Source organism: Lacerta agilis, chromosome 14, assembly GCF_009819535.1.
Source record: "Lacerta agilis isolate rLacAgi1 chromosome 14, rLacAgi1.pri, whole genome shotgun sequence".
Taxonomy (NCBI): Eukaryota; Metazoa; Chordata; class Lepidosauria; order Squamata; family Lacertidae; genus Lacerta; species Lacerta agilis.
The window spans coordinates 1,725,210-1,744,019 of record NC_046325.1 but is presented as its reverse complement, the minus strand read 5'-3'; the positions used below and the strand labels follow the sequence as shown (position 1 = coordinate 1,744,019).

General features: G+C 53.0%; 1 protein-coding gene across 2 annotated transcripts; it reads right to left on the bottom strand.

The window, feature by feature from the left end:
• Nucleotides 1-2,581: 2,581 nt before the first annotated feature.
• LOC117058677 (rhomboid-related protein 4-like) lies at nt 2,582-4,843 on the bottom strand. Of its 2 annotated transcripts, none has more exons than XM_033170002.1 (3): nt 4,364-4,843; nt 3,830-3,971; nt 2,582-2,730 (listed from the first exon to the last, which is right to left on the bottom strand). In XM_033170002.1, the coding sequence occupies exons 1-3, from the start codon at nt 4,719-4,721 to the stop codon at nt 2,661-2,663; spliced, it is 570 nt and encodes a 189-aa protein (XP_033025893.1). In that variant the 5' UTR covers nt 4,722-4,843; the 3' UTR covers nt 2,582-2,660. The 2 variants fall into 2 exon arrangements, with proteins under 2 accessions (XP_033025893.1, XP_033025894.1); XM_033170003.1 differs by having other exon boundaries at nt 3,830-3,965; nt 4,364-4,840.
• Between the last annotated feature and the right edge of the window lie 13,967 nt (nt 4,844-18,810).

Genomic DNA, 18,810 nt, shown 5'->3' with positions numbered 1-18,810 from the left:
GGTATGGTCTGGGCCCCCTCCCCTGGCTTTGCTGCCGTGCAAAACCCAGACTTTGCAGTCAGTCCTTGTTTGGGTCCCCGCACTGCCGGCTGTGTGCTCTGCCTTGTTGGGTGGGGGGAGCCTTCTGGGAAAGCCTTGGCAAGGGTCTCTGAGCAGCCCCCTCCCCAACCTCCGAGATGTGCGGGGGGCAGAAGGGAGAGCTCTCTTTTTCCTCTCCCAGCCGACACGCGCTCAGAGTCGTATCTCTGCCAAAAAAAGATGCCCTGAGCCACAAAACCCTCCGACGCCTGCTTTTCCCGCCCTAGGGGGAACCCCAGAAAGACACCCTTCCATCCCCCCCCCCCGGGAGGTCTTTCACCAGCCTCGCCTGGTCAGACAGTGCCTGCAGAATCCCAACATTTCAAAAGCGGGGTTTTATGCATCTTTCGAAAGCAAGTCCCTTCTCCTCCTCTAACCCCCCCCCCCCGGCGCTCCCTTTTTGTGGTCTCAGGAAATCTGACCAAAGCGTTGCAAGTTTCCGTGTAATTCCGTTTGGCTGAATGCAGAAATGGGTTGGGGGAATGTGCTTGCTGGATCTCAATCCCCGGGAGCAGGGAAAACTGCGGCTTTGCTAAGCGAATGGCGGCAGCTCTCGTTGTGCTTCCTTAAGTGTGCTGTAGCTCGTTACCTGTCCGCCCGGCTCCCACCTCCGCTCTTCCTCCTCCGCCGCCCGCACACTTACAACCCAAGGCTCCTTCAAAGGCCACAATCCCTTCTCCCCCACGCACAAGTATTCTACCTACCCCAGGCTTTTCCCTTTCTTTGGGGGTAACCCTTAAATCGCCCCTCCTGGGAACAGAACGGAAGCGTTTCCCCACCCCCCTTAAGGAAGACTGGAGTTTATATTTTCGACAAAAGTATGGACTACGTTTTTAAAAGATATATATCTATATATACTCACGAAATATATAATAAGCGCAGAACCTGTTGCACTCAAAATGTCTATAGATATCTATATGGGGAAGGGGGGAAAAATCTATTTGGAAAAACAAACACGGTGGTCCTGAGTCTTCTTTTCGGCAAACGCCTAGCCTCTCTGGGGTTGCGGGCCTGGAAGCGGCTGGATCAGGGCCTCTGGATTCGTGGGCTCTTGAATCCCGGAGGAGCGTCGCCAAGAGATTGGAGCGGACTGCGTCTTGGCCTCCAAAGGCATTTCCCGATAAGCGAGCAAGCCTTAAATCTAAGGCCTTAGCTCAGAGGTGGAGTGCTGTTGCTGCCAGTCAGAGCAGGCAGCGCCAAGTGGGCCATTGGCAGCGTTAGAAACTCAGATATATTATAACCGCATCGCCAAATGGCACCTTCAACCTGGGTTATGTTCGCCACAAGGCCACCCACTTTTTCTCCCCCCCGTTGAAATTCATTATAATTGCTAATATCGATTTCATTTCTCTACCGCTTTAAATTTTAAAGAAAAAGGTCTCGAAGCCGTTAAAACGTCAACCCAGTTCAAGCTTCGAGGGAAACATTTCAGATCCTTCTCTAGACGGCATTTTGCTTTCCCCATATTCATTTACCGGCTTAATTGATAGAGCTGCCCCCCTAGCAGGAGAACTCTAGGGAGGCAGTGGGGTGTAGTGGTTAGAGCAGAGTTCCCCAAACTTCGGGTCTCCGGCTGTTTTTTGGACCAGAGCTCCCATCATCCCTGACCGCTGTTCCTGCTAGCTAGGGGAGGATGGGAGTTGTAGTCCAAAAATGGAGACCCAACTTTTGGAAACACTGGGTTGGAGTGTCAGACTAGCACCTGGGAGCTCAGGGTTCGAATCCCCACTCCGTCTTGAAGCTCCCAAGGTGACCTTGGAGTCAGTCGCAGGCTCTTCACCTCCCTTGCAGGGTTATTGTAGGGATTTAACTGAGCAGGGGGGGGGGGTGGACTCCTTTGAGAAAAAGGAGGGGTATAAATGCAGTGAGCCAGCTCTTCTGCCGACCTGCTTAAGATAGCAAGGAGGGGCCCAGGCAGATTGAGATCGCTACAAGCTGGGCGGTCTGAACCTGTTTTCAACAGTGGATCTTAGCCCTGGAAACGGGAGCCTCATAGACAGAAACTGCAAAAGAGACCCTCTTCCCTGCCTGAGGCATAGAGGGTGGGGAAAATCTGGCGCCGGGGGGGGGGGGGCAAATGTTGCCTTTGGAGTGCACCTCCCCAGGCTCCCACCCCTTGCCGGCCTCGCCCTCCCCTCGGGCACTTTCTGCTCATCTGCATGAATCGGAATTTTTCAGAGCCAGAAGGGACCCCTAGGGGTCATCCAGTCCAACCCCCTGCAATGCAGAACCGAGAAAGGGGGGTGGTGGAGGAACCTCTCCCAAGGTTTGCACTGCTGGCACTCCTATTGGTGCAGAAGGGAGATTGACAATGGTTGACCCGCTCTGGACACTCGCCACCGTGCGGCCCCCGGCAGGTTGCCAACGCGGCCCTCGGACAGGAAGCCTGCTCTGGCTGAGTCTGCTTTACCCTTTTATGAACCGGCCAGGCACTGCTGGGTTCAGGAATCACTTTAGGGAGAGAGGGAGCACAGCTTTATTGAGATGGTGGGTGGGGGGCCTTTGAAGCCCTCCTGGCTGATGGCTCCTGCGGGTGGTGGGTGGTGGTCTTCATCCAGAGGGTCACCTCTTCAGTTGCTGCCCTAGTTCAAAGGGACGACGGAGAGCGCCAACCCAGCCAGTATCCCAGAGACGTGGCCGGTGAGAGAACTCCTGGAGGGTGGAGAAGGGAAGAAGGGGACACATGACCTCAAGGTTAGATTACTGCAACACGGGATACATGGGGCCTGCCCCGAAGGCTGTTCAGAAACACCCAGCCGGGGCAGAATTCGGAAGCCAGCTGTCTCACTGGGGCAAGGCGGCTTGAGCATATGGTACCGATCCTGGCCTGGCCGTCACATGGAAGGCGGAGCAAGCTTGTTTCCCGCTGCTCTGCAGGGCAGGACTCGAACTCACGACATCACATTACAATAAAGGAGATTCTGACTAAACGCCAGGAAAAAGCTTCTGACAGTAAGAGCCGTTCAAAAGCGGAACAGGCACCCACAAGAGGTGGTGGACTCTCCTTCCTTGGAGGCTTTTAAGCAAAAGGTTGCCACGTGTGATCTAGCTGAGATTCCTGCTTTGCAGGGGGTTGGGCTAGATGACCCCAGGGGATCCCTTCCGACTCTACAGTCCTATGAGAATGAGGCTGTGCCCCGTGCCCCTGCCCCACCTGCACTAAGCCTAGCTCCGCTGCCCTGAGGGTCTGTCCAGTCGCCAGCTGGTGGTTCCCTCAGTTATTCTGCATCTCGTTGTTTGCCCCAGGCTGCAAAAAGTATTTCACCAGCCTTGCACCTGCAGGAGGAGACACACACACACTATGACTCAGCCTCTCCTACCTGTGACTCAGGCTGCTTCTAGGGGGAAGAGCTCACAGCACAAGCTCATCAGTGATCACAGAAATCATAAAAACCGTAGAGTCGGAAGGGATCCCCTGCGGTCATCTAGACCAACCCCCCTGCTTGCAATGCAGGAACCACAGCTCAAGAACCCCTGGCAGGTGGCCTGTTTTTTAAATCTTAAGGAGAATTCTGCAGCCACAGCTGGATAAAGTCCAAAGTCACAGCGGCCGGACTTCCTGCAGCGGGGAGTTCCACAGTTTAACTATGCGGCCTCCGTGCTGGGATTCTGCCCTAAGAGAGCGGAGGAAATGTAAAGCAGCAGTGCCAAGAGTGCCTCTGAGCGTGTCTAGAGTGTTGGAATGATCTCAGAAGAGGGGGAGGCTTGGGTTTCTTTCCCCTCCCCTCCCCGACTCGCATCCAGGGCTTACCTGGGATAAAGGATGGCGAGGAGGAGGCATTCCAGGACGCAGAGCCACCTGGTTGTGACCGTGAACCCGCTGGACATCGTCGCCACAGGGACGGATTCCACTTGCCTGCCCATGGCTTCCAGGGAGAAGAGGACCCCTGCAGCTTGGAAGGAGGGAGAAGATGGAGGAGCCACACAAAAGGAGCATCTAACCTGTGCCTCTGAACACAGGTCGGGTGGCCCTTTCACAGAGATGATTCAGCATTGCAGGGGGGGTTGGACTAGATGGCCCTCGGGGGTCCCTTCCGACTCTAAAACCCCATGCCTGAAATTTGCTGGAGGTTTTCAAGAAGAGATGGGGTGATAACCCGCTAGAGGTTTTTCAGCTGCGATCTCTGCATCGCAGGGGGTTGGGCTAGAAGACCCTTGGGGATCCCTTCCAATTCTAAAATTTAATGGGGGGGTTGGACTAGATGAGCCTTGGGGGTCCCCTCCGACTCTCACAGCTCCATGATTCTGGGGGGGCAGCACATTGAGGATGGGAGAGCCAGCTCACCTGAGAATCCGACGGCGCAGTGTTCCCTGTACCACAGGTTCCCCGTCAGTGCGGCCAGGAGGGTGTTAAGGGCCAGGTGGAAAAGCCCCCCAACGAGGGCCAAGGCCAGGAGCAGGACCCCCGTCCGCAGGCTGCCCACCTCCTGCTCCACCCCGTGGCCCAGCCACAGGAGCGTGGCCATGTTCATGAGGAGGTGGGCGGGGCCCAGGTGGTGGAAGGGGGCCAGGAAGAGCCTCTGCCACTGGCCCCGGTCCCACACCGTCCTCACGCTCAGGCAGGCAGCCCCGGGGGCATGCAGGGGGTGCCAGAAGAGCGCGAGGTTCATGCCCACCAGGGCCAGGGTGGCCCAGGGCACCATGGGTGGGGGCTGCCTGCCCCCAGGCTGGGGGCCAGGAGAGCAAGAGGAGGAGGCTGGGGGAGGGCTCCTTCTGTGACCTCAAGCCTGATGCAGGCCACGACCTTTGACCCTCCCTCCTCCTCAATCCTAATGGCCCCACCTGGACCATCACTCTGAAACAGCATCAGGCCCCTTTAAGAAGACGCTGCCCCCTCTCCCCGCCCACACCCAAGGAATCCTGGGAGCTGTAGTTCCTTAAGGACAGCTGAGAGTCCTGAGAAGGCCCTCTTCCTCCAATTCCCAGAGCCCCCTGGGAGAAGGGGTGGCTCACTAAGGCAACCCAGGGCAGGGAAAAGGCAGGACTTCTCCCCGCATTGTAGGGGGCTGGAATAGATGGCCCTTGGGGGTCCCTTCCAATTCTACAGTTCTATGGTTCTACGCAGCGCAGAGTTAAACTGTGGAACTCCCTTCCGGGTGCCACAATTTAAGGAGATTGACAAGCTTCAAGGTATGCAGAGGAGGGAAAGCAAGAGGATGAAGGGCCTGGAATTTAAGCCTTAGGAGGAATGGTTGAAGGAACTGGAAAAGAGGAGACTGAAAGGAGAGATGTTGTTTAGTCGTGTCCGACTCTTCGTGACCCCATGGACCAGAGCACGCCAGGCACCCCTATCCTCCACTGCCTCTCGCAGTTTGGCCAAACTCATGTTGGTGTCTTCAAGAACACTGTCCAACCATCTCGTCCTCTGTCGTCCCCTTCTCCTTGTGCCCTCCATCTTTCCCAACATCAGGGTCTTTTCCAGGGAGTCTTCTCTTCTCATGAGGTGGCCAAAGTTCTGGAGCCTCAACTTCAGAATCTGTCCTTCCAGTGAGCACTCAGGGCTGATTTCTTTGAGAATGGATAGGTTTGATCTTCTTGCAGTCCATGGGACTCTCAAGAGTCTCCTCCAGCACCAGAATTCAAAAGGGACTGTTGTTGTTGTTCAGTCGTTCAGTCGTGTCCGACTCTTCGTGACCCCATGGACCAGAGCACGCCAGGCACGCCTATCCTTCACTGCCTCTCGCAGTTTGGCCAAACTCATGTTAGTAGCTTTGAGAACACTGTCCAACCATCTCATCCTCTGTCGTCCCCTTCTCAAAAGGGACAGCCATCTTCAAATACCTAGAGGGTATTCCTACTTTCCTTTCCCCCCCGTTTTGAAATTTTGCACCCCTAACAGTTTTGCGTCCAGCGCAAAACCCCACCCACACTGTGACCACTTTGGGAAGAGGGTGGACCTCTGTGGACTGACCCTGCACGGCTCTTGCGCTTTCAGGGAGTCCAAGAACACAAGGAGTGCCTGCTGGATCAGGCCCATCATGGCCCCTCTATTCCAGTATCCTGTTCTCACCGTTGCCTGTGGGGAACCAGCAAGCAGGATCTGAGCCCAAGAGCCACTCTCCCCTCCTGCGGTTTCGAACCCATGGCATTCGGAAGCGTCAGTGCCGAAGGACAGTGGCTATGCTTGCCTCTTCCTGCAGGAGGGAGTTCCAAAGTTTAATTATTTTGCCTGCTCTGAATCTTCGGAGCTCAGCTTCATTGGGCGGCCACGAGTTCAGGTATCCTAAACATTGTTCCAAAATCCTAGCGCTCCATCTAGTGTCCATCCCTTCCCACTACGCCTGAAGAAGCGGACGCGGACTCTCTCTCCTCGGCAGGAGTTCATTTATGCCAGCCAGCTGGCTGCCCTCTTCCAGATGTTTTGGACTACAACTCCCATCAGGCCCCTGGGGCATCACATGACCACACCGGCTGCAGCTGATGGGAAATGTAGTCCAAAACCAGGAGCTTGGAGAAAGCTGGCCCATTGCATAACACTGTAAATTTGAGTCAAGTATTTTAAAGTTATGCCACGAGGCTCTTCTTTCCTGTGACCAACACGAGTGCTGGGAGCGGTTTATTTTTTTGTTTGTTTTTATTGAAATGCACACAGGCTGTTTTTCGAGGAACTTCCCTCTACGGAGAAGCTTAAAACCTCCAGTTGAAAAACAACAACAGCCAACATCCCCTGATGATAAAACATAAACATACACAGAACTGGTGGTACAGCTAAACATTGAACCAGTTATATAAATAGAATATAAAACAGAAGGCAGATAAGAATTTTAAAAAAAAAACCAAGAAAAAAGAAACATACACGCCATCAAGGAAAGTAAAATTACTAAGTTTTCGGAGCTTGCGTTACTGAATCTGGATTTAAATGAGAATCAGGGCTTGGTAGAGAAACCACTAACTGGGTTTTTCTTGGTGGAAGCAAATAGGGTTATAGCCACATCCTGGAAGTATTTATAAGGTGTGACGCTGCTATATAGGAAACTTGCAGTATTTGGGACTTTTCAGTTTAGAAAAAAGGCAAATAAGAGGCAACACGATATAAGTTTTAAAAATTATGCAGGACATGGAGAAAGTATCCGGTTCTGGGCGCCACAATTTATGAAGGATGCTGACAAGCTGGAATGTTTGCAGAGGAGGGAGGCCCAGGATTATGAAGGGTCTGGAAACTGAGGCTTATGAGGAACGGTTGAGGGAGTTTGGGGTGTTTAGCCTGGAAAAGAGGAGGCTGAGAGGAGACAGGAGAGCCATCTTCAAATATCTGGAGGGCTGTCACATGGAGGATGGAGCAAGCTTTTTTCCGCTGCTCTGGAGGGCAGGACTCGAACCCATGGCTTCGAGTTACAAGAAAGGAGGTCGGGAAGAACATTCTGGCAGCAAGAGCTGTTTGACAGTGGAACAGAAGGTGGTAGACTCTCCTTCCTTGGAGGCTTTTAAGCACAGGTTGGGTGGCCACCTGTCCTATATGATCTAGTTGAGATTCCTGCATCACAGGGGGTTGAGCTAGATGACCCTCAGGGTCCCTTCAAGCTCCACAATTCTATGCTTTTCTCCCTCTCACTTAACACTACAACTTTGCAGCTGGCATTTCAGACCCGCTGCCGCCTCCACGGTTAGCAGCCACCCGCCGCCTCCTCCTCCATGAAATCGCCTAACCCCCTTCCAAAGCCACACAGGTGGGTGGCCGTTGCCGTGTCTCTTGCACGGTTTAACCGGGAGCTGCGTGAGAAGAAGATCTCCTCCGAGGGCAGCAGACCCCAGAGGTCAGCGCTGCTTCCGTGCAACACCCTTGTGTGTGTGATGGCAACACAGAGGCGCTTGCCCTGGGCCATGTGCCACGGCAGGCTGGCAACAGGAACAGAGACTGTTTGCCCACAAACGCCGAGGGACGTGGAGACAGCAGGAGACTTTGGGTTTAGTAAACAGGGAGTCTGGTGGTACCCAAAACAACCCCCCCCCCCGGTGCGTTGGGTGGGTCGCAGTCTTGTGCCCGAGACCACCTCTCTGGGGGAGGCCGAGGATGGGTCGAGGGGCAGAGGGAGGAGGAGGAGGAAACAGATTTTATACCAAGGAGGAGAGCTTACAGGTGCTGCTGGAGCAGAGCGCCAAGAGACAGGTCGACAGGTGTGCGCGCACCATCTCCCAGGAAGGACGCAAGGCTTGTCGAGGGTTTGGGCGCATGAATGTGTGCAGGATTTCTGCAGCAGGGCCTGGTGCCTTGTTCTCTCATAGAATCCTACAGTTGGAAGAGACCACAAGGGCCATCCAGTCCAACCCCCTGCCAAGCAGGAAACACCATCAAAGCCTCCGCTTAAAGACCTCCAAAGAAGGAGACTCCACCACACTCCTTGGCAGCCAATCCCACCGTCCAACAGCTCTCACTGTCAGGAAGTTCTTCCTAATGTTTAGGTGGAATCTTCTTTCTTGTAGTTTGAATCCATTGCCCCGTGTCCGCTTCTCTGGAGCAGCAGAAAACAACCTTTCTCCCTCCTCTATATGACATCCTTTGATATATTTGAACATGGCTATCATACCCCCCCTTAACCTTCTCTTCTCCAGGCTAAACATACCCAGCTCCCTAAGCCGTTCCTCATAAGACATTGTTTCCAGGCCTTTGACCATTTTGGTTGCCCTCCTCTGGACACGTTCCAGCTTGTCAGTATCCTTCTTGAACTGTGGTGCCCAGAACTGGACACAATATTCCAGGTGAGGTCTGCCCAGAGCGGAATACAGTGGTACAGAGCCAGTGTGGTGTAGTGGTTTAGAGCGGTAGACTCGTTATCTGGGGAACCGGGTTCGCGTCTCCGCTCCTCCACATGCAGCTGCTGGGTGACCTTGGGCTAGTCACACTTCTCTGAAGTCTCTCAGCCCCACTCACCTCACAGAGTGTTTGTTGTGGGGGAGGAAGGGAAAGGAGAATGTTAGCCGCTTTGAGACTCCTTCGGGTAGTGAAAAGCGGGATATCAAATCCAAACTCTTCTTCTTCTTCTTCTTCCCTTGATCTGGACGCTATACTCCTATTGATGCAGCCCAGAATTGCATTGGCTTTTTTAGCTGCTGCATCACACTGTTGACTCATGTCAAGTCCACCGAATAGCCATCCCCAAGTCAACGCACCACCGAATAGCTGTCCCCAAGGCGCTGCCCTCCAGGCGCCGCTGAGCTACAACTCCCAACGGCCCTTGACTCTCCCCCCCCCCCCCCGCAGTTTCCAACAACTGGGATCCAGAAGCATGGCAGCATCCATTCACGGAGGCACAGAACAGCCATCATGGTTGATAGCCACCAATCACCCTCTCCTCTTTTAAAGCCATCCAGGTTGGTGGCCATTGCTGCCTCCTGTGGCGGGGAGTTCCACAGTAACTATGAGTAGGGGGGGAGACGGGCTTTCTTTTATCTGCCCTGAATCTTCCAACATTTCGCTTCCTTGCACGTTCACGAGTTCTGGTGTTACAAGGGAGAGAGAAACACTCCCATCATGTCACCTCTTCTCTAAAGCCCCAAAGTCTGCCAGCTTTCTTCCAGGGGAGTTCCTCCCTCTCCTCAGTCGTTTGGGTTGCTCTTTTCTGAACCTTTCCCAACTTGACAATATCCGTTTTGAGGCAAGGCAACCAGAACCCTGAACAAGAAGACCGCATCCTAACAGTGACGCTGGGCCCCAAACTCTAGACATCCTTCCCCTCAAATTCCTGACTCAGCTACGGAGGTCAGGAGGTGACCTTTGGCCAGCCGCTATGTTTCTTGGCGAGCCATCCTCGCAGGGCTGCCGTGAAGATAAACGGGAGGCCTGCTAGCAAGAAGGATATGAACGTAATGCGCATCTGATGAAAGAAACTTTAGCCCACGAAAGCCATTCTTTCTGGTGCCACAAGCTGCGATTCCTGCATTGCAGCGGGTTGGACTGGATGACCCTTAGGGGTCCCTTCCGACTGTAAAATCCCATGGTTCTTCAGCTGCGATTCCTGCATTTCCGGGGGTTGGACTGGATGACCCTTGGGAGTCCCTTCCGATGCTACAATTCTGTGATAAGCCCCTTTTAAATTAATTAGCCAGGGAAAGCGGAGGGGTGTCAACGTTTTGATTCCCCCACCCCCTGCCCTGCTGTGGCATAAGCCGTGTGTCGTCGTCGTCGTCCCCCCCCCCAGCTCATCTCCAAAACCACTTAGACCACCGCAGAAAACCCAGAGGAAGCCATGCTCAATATAATTAAGGCCCTAATTGTTTATCGCTCCCTCCTTCCACTTCTCCTCCTTTCTCTCCGCAAGCCAGGAACAAATTTTATTAGCTCCAATTCCAGTAAATGGGCTTGACGTGAGTGAAGCTGCTGCAGGGGCACCATGGGCTGGCAGAGGAGGCCTGAGGTTTGGGGTCCCAGCAAAGGGGGGGGAGATGTAGCAGAAGTCCAGGTCATCATCATTAGGTGCCCCTAACGATCAGGGCCTCGCGAATTAGCCTGGCCCATGACAGATTGTTATAAGATTACTCGCAGCGTGGGGGAAAACGCACAGGGCAAAGCTATCCGAACTCTCTCCTAACGCTAGAATTCGAGGGCATCCAAGGAAGCTGGAAGATTCATAGAAGAACGTAGGGTCAGAAGGGACCCCTAAGGGTCATCCAGCCCAACCCCCTGCAGTGCAGGAACTCAGGGCAGATAAAAGAAAGCGGGTGGCGCTGTGCGTTAAACCACAGAGCCTAGGGCTTGCCGATCCGAAGGTCGGCGGTTCGAATCCCCGCGACGGGGTGAGCTCCCGTTGCTCGGTCCCAGCTCCTGCCCACCTAGTAGTTCGAAAGCACGTCAAAGTGCAAGTAGATAAATAGGTATCGCTCCGGCGGGAAGGTAAATGGCGTTTCCGTGCGCTGCTCTGGTTTGCCAGAAGCGGCTCAGTCCTGCTGGCCACATGACCCGGAAGCTGTACGCCGGCTCCCTCGGCCAGTAAAGCGAGATGAGCGCCGCAACCCCAGAGTCGGACACGACTGGACCTAATAGTCAGGGGTCCCTTTACCTTTTCCTACAGCAGCACACAACGGAACTGTGGAACTCCCTCCCACAGGATGGATGCAGGGGAGGCCACTAACCTTGTCTGATTTTCTAACCTTCAAGGACTTGTCCAAGGCTCTTTCTCAGGGTGTTGGGGGGTGGGGGCAGGGGCGGGGGGGCAACGCCTGCCGCACAGATAACTTATCAGGGGCCCAAGTGTTTGGTGTAAATAGTTTCCTGCCCTCTGCCTGCCCTTGTTTAATCTCGATGCCTCTTTCTGGAGGATGTCTCTCATTGCTGACTGCTGCCCCCAACTCTGGGCCAAGCATCCGAGACCCCCCCCCCTTTCCCCTGTCTACAAATGGGTATGTGCCTGATCCTTGCACCAAACCCCTGTTTAATATTCTGGTTCGGAAGGGATCATAGCATCGCATGAATCAGGAATTGCCCGATCAACGCGTTAATCGGGGATGCAAACACTTAGCTGGAATTTAACAGAGCAAAGCAGTCTTCCTCTGGGATTTTTCCACCTGCATGTGAACATAGGCTACGATTCCTGCATTGGGGGGGGGTAGGCTAGATGAGCCTTGGGGGGCCCCCTTGCAAATCTGCAGTTCTACCATCCTGTGACGCAGAACTCCCTCCTCCCGAAACCTCTTCCTCCACGCCACCCAATCACCCAAACCTACAAATAAATTTTTTTTAAACAGATGGCAATTTGTAAAGAGGCAAAATGAATACAGCTCATATTTGTAGCCATGAGACACTGTTATTATGAATGGCGCTTTTTAAAAATTGTTTTCCTTCCGCTGGAAAGAAAAGGCGGCAGAGAGAAGGGAACCGTTTCCTGGTAAAGGGATTTAACAGCTGCTCTTTACGGGAAATTGCTGCTTTTATGGGCATCTGGCCATAATAATGTCCTTTGCCATGTGCAGAGCCGGGCATGAACCTGGCAGCAGAAGCTCCCCTTTTGCTGGACTTGGGTCCCCTTCCACCTCCACCTTTCAGAACAGCCTTCACCAACCTGTCCTCTCCCAGTGTTGTAGTCTGAAACAGCTGGAGAGGAATCGTATAATTGCAGAGTTGGAAGGGACCCCCCAGGGGTCATCTAGTCCAACCCCCCTGTGGTGCAGGAATCTCAACTAAATCCACCACCTTCCGAGGGAACCCGCTGCACCGCTGAACGGCTTTTACTGTCAGAAAGTTCTTCCTGATGTTGAGCTGCAATCTCCTTTCTTGTCACTTGATGCCATGGGTTCGAGTCCTGCCCTCTGGAGCAGCAGAAAACAAGCTTGCTCCATCCTCCACGGGACAGCCCTCGAGATAAGTGGAGATGGCTCTCCTATCTCTTCTTTTCCTGGCTAAACATCCCCAACTCCCTCAACCGTTCCTCATAAGCCTCGGTTCCCAGACCCTCGATCATCTTGGTCTCACTCCTCTGCACACCTTCCAGCTTGTCAACATCCTTCTTAAATCATAGAATCATAGAGTTGGAAGAGACCCCAAGGGCCATCCAGTCCAACCCCCCGCCAAGCAGGAAACACTATCCAAGCATTCCTGACAGACGGCTGCTTAAAGACCTCCAAAGAAGGAGACTCCACCACACTCCTTGGCAGCAAATTCCACTGCCGAACAGCTCTCACTGTCAGGAAGTTCTTCCTAATGTTTAGGTGGAATCTTCTTTCTTGTAGTTTGAATCCATTGCTCCGTGTCCGCTTCTCTGGAGCAGCAGAAAACAACCTTTCACCCTCCTCTATAGGACGTCCTTTTATATATTTGAACATGGCTATCATATCACCCCTTCACCTTCTCTTCTCCAGGCTAAACATACCCAGCTCCCTAAGCCGTTCCTCATAAGGCATCGTTTCCAGGCCTTTGACCATTTTGGTTGCCCTCCTCTGGACACGTTCTAGCTTGTCAGTATCCTTCTTGAACTGTGGTGCCCAGAACTGGACACAGTATTCCAGGTGAGGTCTGACCAGAGCGGAATACAGTGGTACTATTACTTCCCTTGATCTAGATGCTATACTCCTATTGATGCAGCCCAGAATTGCATTGGCTTTTTTAGCTGCTGCATCACACTGTTGACTCATGTCAAGTTTATGGTCTACCAAGACTCCTAGATCCTTTTCACATGTACTGCTCTCAAGCCAGGTGTCACCCATCCTGTATTTGTGCCTTTCATTTTTTTCCCCCCCAAGTGTAGTACTTTACATTTCTCCCTGTTAAAATTCATCTTGTTTGCTTTGGCCCAGTTGTCTAATCTGTTAAGGTCATTTTGTAGTGTGATCCTGTCCTCTGGGGTATTAGCCACCCCTCCCAATTTGGTGTCATCTGCAAACTTGATCAGGATGCCCTCAAGCCCATCATCCAAGTCATTGATGAAGATGTTGAATAAGACTGGGCCCAAGACAGAACCCTGTGGCACCCCACTAGCCACTTCTCTCCAGGATGAAGAGGAGCCATTGAGGAGCACCCTTTGGGTTCGGTCAGCCAGCCAGTTACAAATCCACTGAATGGTAGCATTGTCTAGCCCACATTTTAGACTAGACTGTCGCAAATTCTGGGTTTCACTGGACGGTCGCAAGTTCTGGCGTTCTGTGTCCCCACAACATGGGGAGAGGCAATGACCCACCTAGCCCAGCATCCTGTTTTCGCGGTGGCCAACCAGGTGCCCCCCAATGAGAAGCCCCCAAAGCAAAAGCAGAGGGCAAAGGCAACTCTTCCCTCCTGCCTCCTTTAGCTGCAAAATGTGAAGTGCTCTAATTTTGCTGGATTGGAGGCCAGAGCGGCACCTCCGGAGTTTCACTGGCCAAAACTCCTCTGCCCTGAGCTACTCTGGGTGCTGGAAAAGCCCCTGGATCAGCTCCCTACGGCTCCTAGCCGCGGGTGGGGGGGGGCACCTTATCGCCCTTCCCCAGCCCTTGTTGTTTAAATGCAACTCGACGCCCAGTTTGGAATTATCTGAGCGTTTGCACCAAGCGAGCTGGGCGTCTGTTTGTTTGTTTGTTTGCATGACTTGGGAGACAAGCAGCCTTTTTGCAGGGGCGCGCGGGGGGAGGCTCCTCCGGGATCTCTCGCGCACACGTCTCGGCAAGAGACCCCGCGACTCTCCGAACACTCGCACTAAAAAATTACCTTTTTGGTAAGAATTTATTGGCATTTTTCTATAACAACATATACCCACACCCACACCTACAATTAAACAAATGCAAAACAAATAAAACAAATACAAACAATGTCAAGTTTTCTTATTGCATCTTTCTAAAAGAAAAAAAAAAAAATTCTATTTCCATATCTTGACCATTGACTTCCCCTGCCTTTTCACCTTCGAATTTATATCCTTAATCTATTTTATAACCATTTCTCCTGAAAAAAGAAAAAAGAAATTAAATTCAATTATATAGTTACATTCAATTATATCTTCAACATTTTACTAAGAATGCATCGTCATAATGATACCTCGTCATAATTCTTCTTCATTTATACTTATCGATTTTTGGGAAAGGCTACGTCCGTCTGCATCCACAGAAAATCGTTTTTAAAAATAAGAATAAAAATCTGCATTAATTGACCGTACCCAATTTATTGCACACGCCTCCAGCGAACCTCCCCTGCAATTATGGATTTCGTTATTCGCGGGCATCGGCAGGTGATGATCCCGTATGCTGCATCCACACGTGTTTTGTGTAGCCCAAAGGGGAGCCAACAAAATGGAAGGTTTAATTGGAAAGGGTGTGTGCGCTAAAGACGTCACGACTCTGTCATCACCCCCCCACACACACACTGCAACCCCAGGGGTCCTGGCTGTCGACCTCCGTCCCCCGTTCAGACGACGCGCCCCAAACACGCAACCAGCCAGCCACACACGTGTTCGATGGGGGAGCTCATGCGACAGGAGAGGGGAGCGCGGAGGCCGCCTCTGATTGGCCGCTGGGTGGCAACATTGCGCAAGGAGAGCCGGAGCCGCCTGCGGATTGGCTAGCGGAGGCTACACCAGAGCCGCCGGTGCTGACGTCCAGCTTGGCCCGCGCCTGATTCAGCCGCCTCCGGGGAGGAGCGCCGTCCCCCGTCCCCCCCGGTGCTGCCCACAGCCGGGTGCGGACCGGGCTGCTGCTCGCCTGTGCAAGCCGCCGCCGCCGCATTCATGCGCCCTCCTGCCCTTGCAATCGGGGCCCCGTCTGCCTCGAAATCCGGATCTAATCTTTCGATTCGGAGCCACTCCCGGCCGTTTACACTAACCCATTGAGGGGAAAGTGGATTTGGCGCGCAGATTAGGCAGCGGGTGAACCGGGAGGAGGGGGAGGCGCCAGGGGTGGGGAGCCAGAAAAAGGAGGGAGGGAGGGAGGGATGGAAGGAAGGAGAAGAAGTTAGGATTTTAAGAGTTACAAGGGACCCCCAAGGGTCATCTAGTCCAACCCCCTGCAATGCAGAAATCAGTCCTGTTCTACCTCTTCCGGAAGACCTGCGAGTAGGCCACGAGGACCGATGTTTTTTCTCTCTCAGCTTGCGATGGCCAAGCAAAAGGACTTCAGCGGCGGAGGGAGAGCTTGTGGGGTGGGGCAGGCCTTCTGGACAACTCCGGGTTGCCACCCCCCCCCCCAGCAGCGCTTTAAAGAGACAAAACCAGAGCCTGGGTTGGCCCAGATGCAAACTGGGCGCAGTGGGTTCCCCCCCCCCCGAACCCTCACGGGTTAAAACAGTTTTTGAGAGGGCAGCAGCACATTCTGGAACAGTCTTCCAGGGCAGCCCAAGGCGGGCAGCACACTGCAGTAGTCTAGGCTTCCGGGACTAGATTTTACCCTGCATTTTAGCTGGGTGTGCTTGACTCTGTGGTGTGATCCAGCAGGGGCCCCTGGGCAGATTTCTAATGTTGGAAAAAGATATAAATAACTAGAATATGGAGGGGGGTGTTGGAAAGAGGGGGGGGAAGGCGAGGGAGGCGTGAAGAATTAGAAAGCAGGGCTGAGTTTAGCGGTCCTACTCCCAAGAAAGTTTATAGAATTGTCTTGTTGCGAGGGATCCCCAAGGGTCATCTAGCCCAACCCCCTGCAATGTAGGAAAAACTGCTAAAGAATCCCCGTTATTTTAAGGCTCCAGTGAAGGAGTCGTTATCTACAAGGCTGCAGATCTGACCCATGCCGGGCCCGATCCAGCAAGGCTCACTCGCGCAAATCCCGTTTTATTTCAGAGCAGGAGAACTCCCTGCTGGATCAGGCCCCGGGGTTAATACGTGTGCGCCTCGCGTGCAAAAAAAACAACAACACCCCCGCGATATATATATTCCCCGCCCCTGCCCGGGTCTTGGGAGTCGACGCCTTTTGCAAACTGCGCGCATCTCTGCTCGTCGCGCCTTCGCATGCCGCGCGCATCTCCGAGACCCCGCGGGCGCTAGGACCGCGCAGCCGCCCTCCGTTGGCCGCAGCCAGCGCTGTGTATAAATGCAGGGCAGGCGGGCATGGCTCTGTTTGCAGTTTGCATGAGGATATAAACCAGCCTGGGAGGGTGCCCAAAGTGGGGGGGCCCGGAGGAGCCTTCGTCGGCCCGCGCCGGGCTGCGTAAAGGGCGCCGCGGACTCCCCGGCGCGCCCAGCCGCCTCTCCAAATTCCTCGCAGCCTCCCCGGACCCGGGAGCGGAGTTAAAGATCCAAGACGTCGAGGAGGAGGAGAAGGAGGAAATCCTGGTTTCTTTGCTGCAAGAAGGAAGAGAAAGGAGAGAGGCACGTGGTCGATTTGCGGAGAAGAGGCGCAGAACCATCCTTGCTTGGCGACGGCAGCTTGCAAGAGGGGAGCGCCCCCCGTCCCCCCCAAAAAAACCGCTTGCCACTGACCAGCTGCAGCCGCCCTTAGGTGCGCGGAGGAAAGAGGCGGAAGGGCGCAGGATTGCAAGCCGCGGCCAGGTTAATGGTAGCTGCGCCTTGCAGCAAGATTGAAGGAGAGGTTTAATTGCGATTTAAAAGGAGAGGAAGGTGCGTTTGCGCCTGTGTGTTTGCGGGTGGAGGGGGGGGGGTGGAGAGAGAGAGAGAAAAAAAAACCCCCTGGTTTGGTAAACCCCGCACTCCTCCCCAGCCCTTTTTAAATAATTTGTTTTTCTTGTTTGGCTAGAGGCGGCTGCAGAAGCGGCTCGCAAGTTTTTTTTTGCCGCTCTGCATTTCTCCTCCTCCTCTGCTGGTTCCTCTTGCAGATCTTTGGTGACCATTGGAGCGCGCGCCCCTCCTCCCCCCCTTCTTTTCCCCCCCTCTCCTTCTGGAAAAGGGTTTGGGAAGCGAATCGGAGACTTGTTTATTTATTTAAAGGCCAGCTGCATTTTCTGCGCTTGAAAAGCCAGCTCCCCCCCCTTTTTTTTTGTTGCTCTTGCAAAACACTTGGCAAAAATAAAAAATAAAAGTGACACTTCCCCCCCCCTCCGCGCATGTGTGTCAAACTGGCCAATTCTCCCTCCCTCCCCCCCCCCACCGCGCGCGCGCCTTTCACCCAGTTTGGTTGTTTCGGAGTGCATTACTCCGGGGGGGGGGAGCCTCATCTTGCAGGTTTAAAGGCGACTTTATTTTCTGTTCACGTGTATATGTGTCACTTGGGTACATCGGGAGTAGTCGTATGTGTTTGATTCTCTGCGGTGCCTCAGCGCTGTTATAAATCGCTCCTGTTTTTATTCAGTGGAATACTTCCCCCCCCCCCTGCTTTGTAGGAAGGGACATCCATAAACTTGCAAAATAAGCTCTGACGTTTGCCACACAATCCCAAATTTTGCCAGCGATTGTGGTTGACATTTTTCCCCCTTTGGAGCAGATGTTCCCTGTTAAAGTTCCTTTTCGATCTGCAGTTTTGAGATGATGCAAAAAAAAAAAACCCTCTAGAAGTTCTCTGTTGGGTGTGTGCATAGAAAGCACATTTCCCCCCCACCCCAGGCAAACCCAAGTTAATGAGAGACCCATAAACAGTCACATGACCTGATTCCTCTCCTTCCTTGTTTCCATCCCATTAATAATAATAATAATTAATAATTAATAATTAATAATTGATAATAATGGCACCTGAAAGACTTTTTTGCTATGAATCTGTTCCCCCCCTTTCTTTTAAGGGTGGGAGGTTGAGCGCAAACATTTTTTTATTTTATTTAGCAGCTGCTAAGACCAGAGAGCGCCACACTCCTCCCGCACTTGCCATGGAAAAAAACGGGGATGATTTATTTTCTCCTTCCTGCTCTCTTCGCATGTGATTTTTATTAGAATCAAACTGCAAGCGGCAGCTTTTGCAAAAAAAAAAAAAGGAGACTTTGTCTGCTGGAAAAGGACTCTCCTTCCAAGGCAAACAAGGTTTTTTTTGGGAGCGTGTGTGTGTGTGTGGAGAAGATCGTGGCAAAAACTGTCCAGGTTACAAACACGCTTTGGGCGTCTGGTCGGTTTTCCCTCCCCTCTTCTTCTTTTTTTGTAACTTTGCAACTTGCTAGAGTTGGAAGAACTTGGCTGACACACTCATTTATGTTTGTGTGTGTGTGTGTTTTCCTCTAGAAAGAAGAAACAGGCTCCATCTCTGGCACCTGGAGAGAGAGAAAGAGAGAGAGAGCTGGTGATACCTGAGCCTGAGAGGTAGAAGGGAAGCTGTTCTGTGCCAACCTGATGGGCGGAGGGGTCCTTGAAGCGATTCGCTGAGACTCTTTCCGATTTGCAACGAATGACCCGCTGCTCCAGGGATGTGATCCTCCTCTTCTCTCTGGACCTCTCGGCACAGCTTCAGAAGGACCTTTTGCCATTCCACCTGAAA

Coding starts and splice junctions, on each gene's coding strand:
- LOC117058677 (XM_033170002.1), bottom strand. CDS start 4,721: ATGGTGCCCTGGGCCACCCTGGCCCTGGTGGGCATGAACCTCGCGCTC. Junction 3,972..4,363: donor CTGCGCCGTCGGATTCTCAG/GTGAGCTGGCTC, acceptor CCTCCTTCCAAG/CTGCAGGGGTCCTCTTCTCC. Junction 2,731..3,829: donor CTCGCCATCCTTTATCCCAG/GTAAGCCCTGGA, acceptor TCCACCCTCCAG/GAGTTCTCTCACCGGCCACG.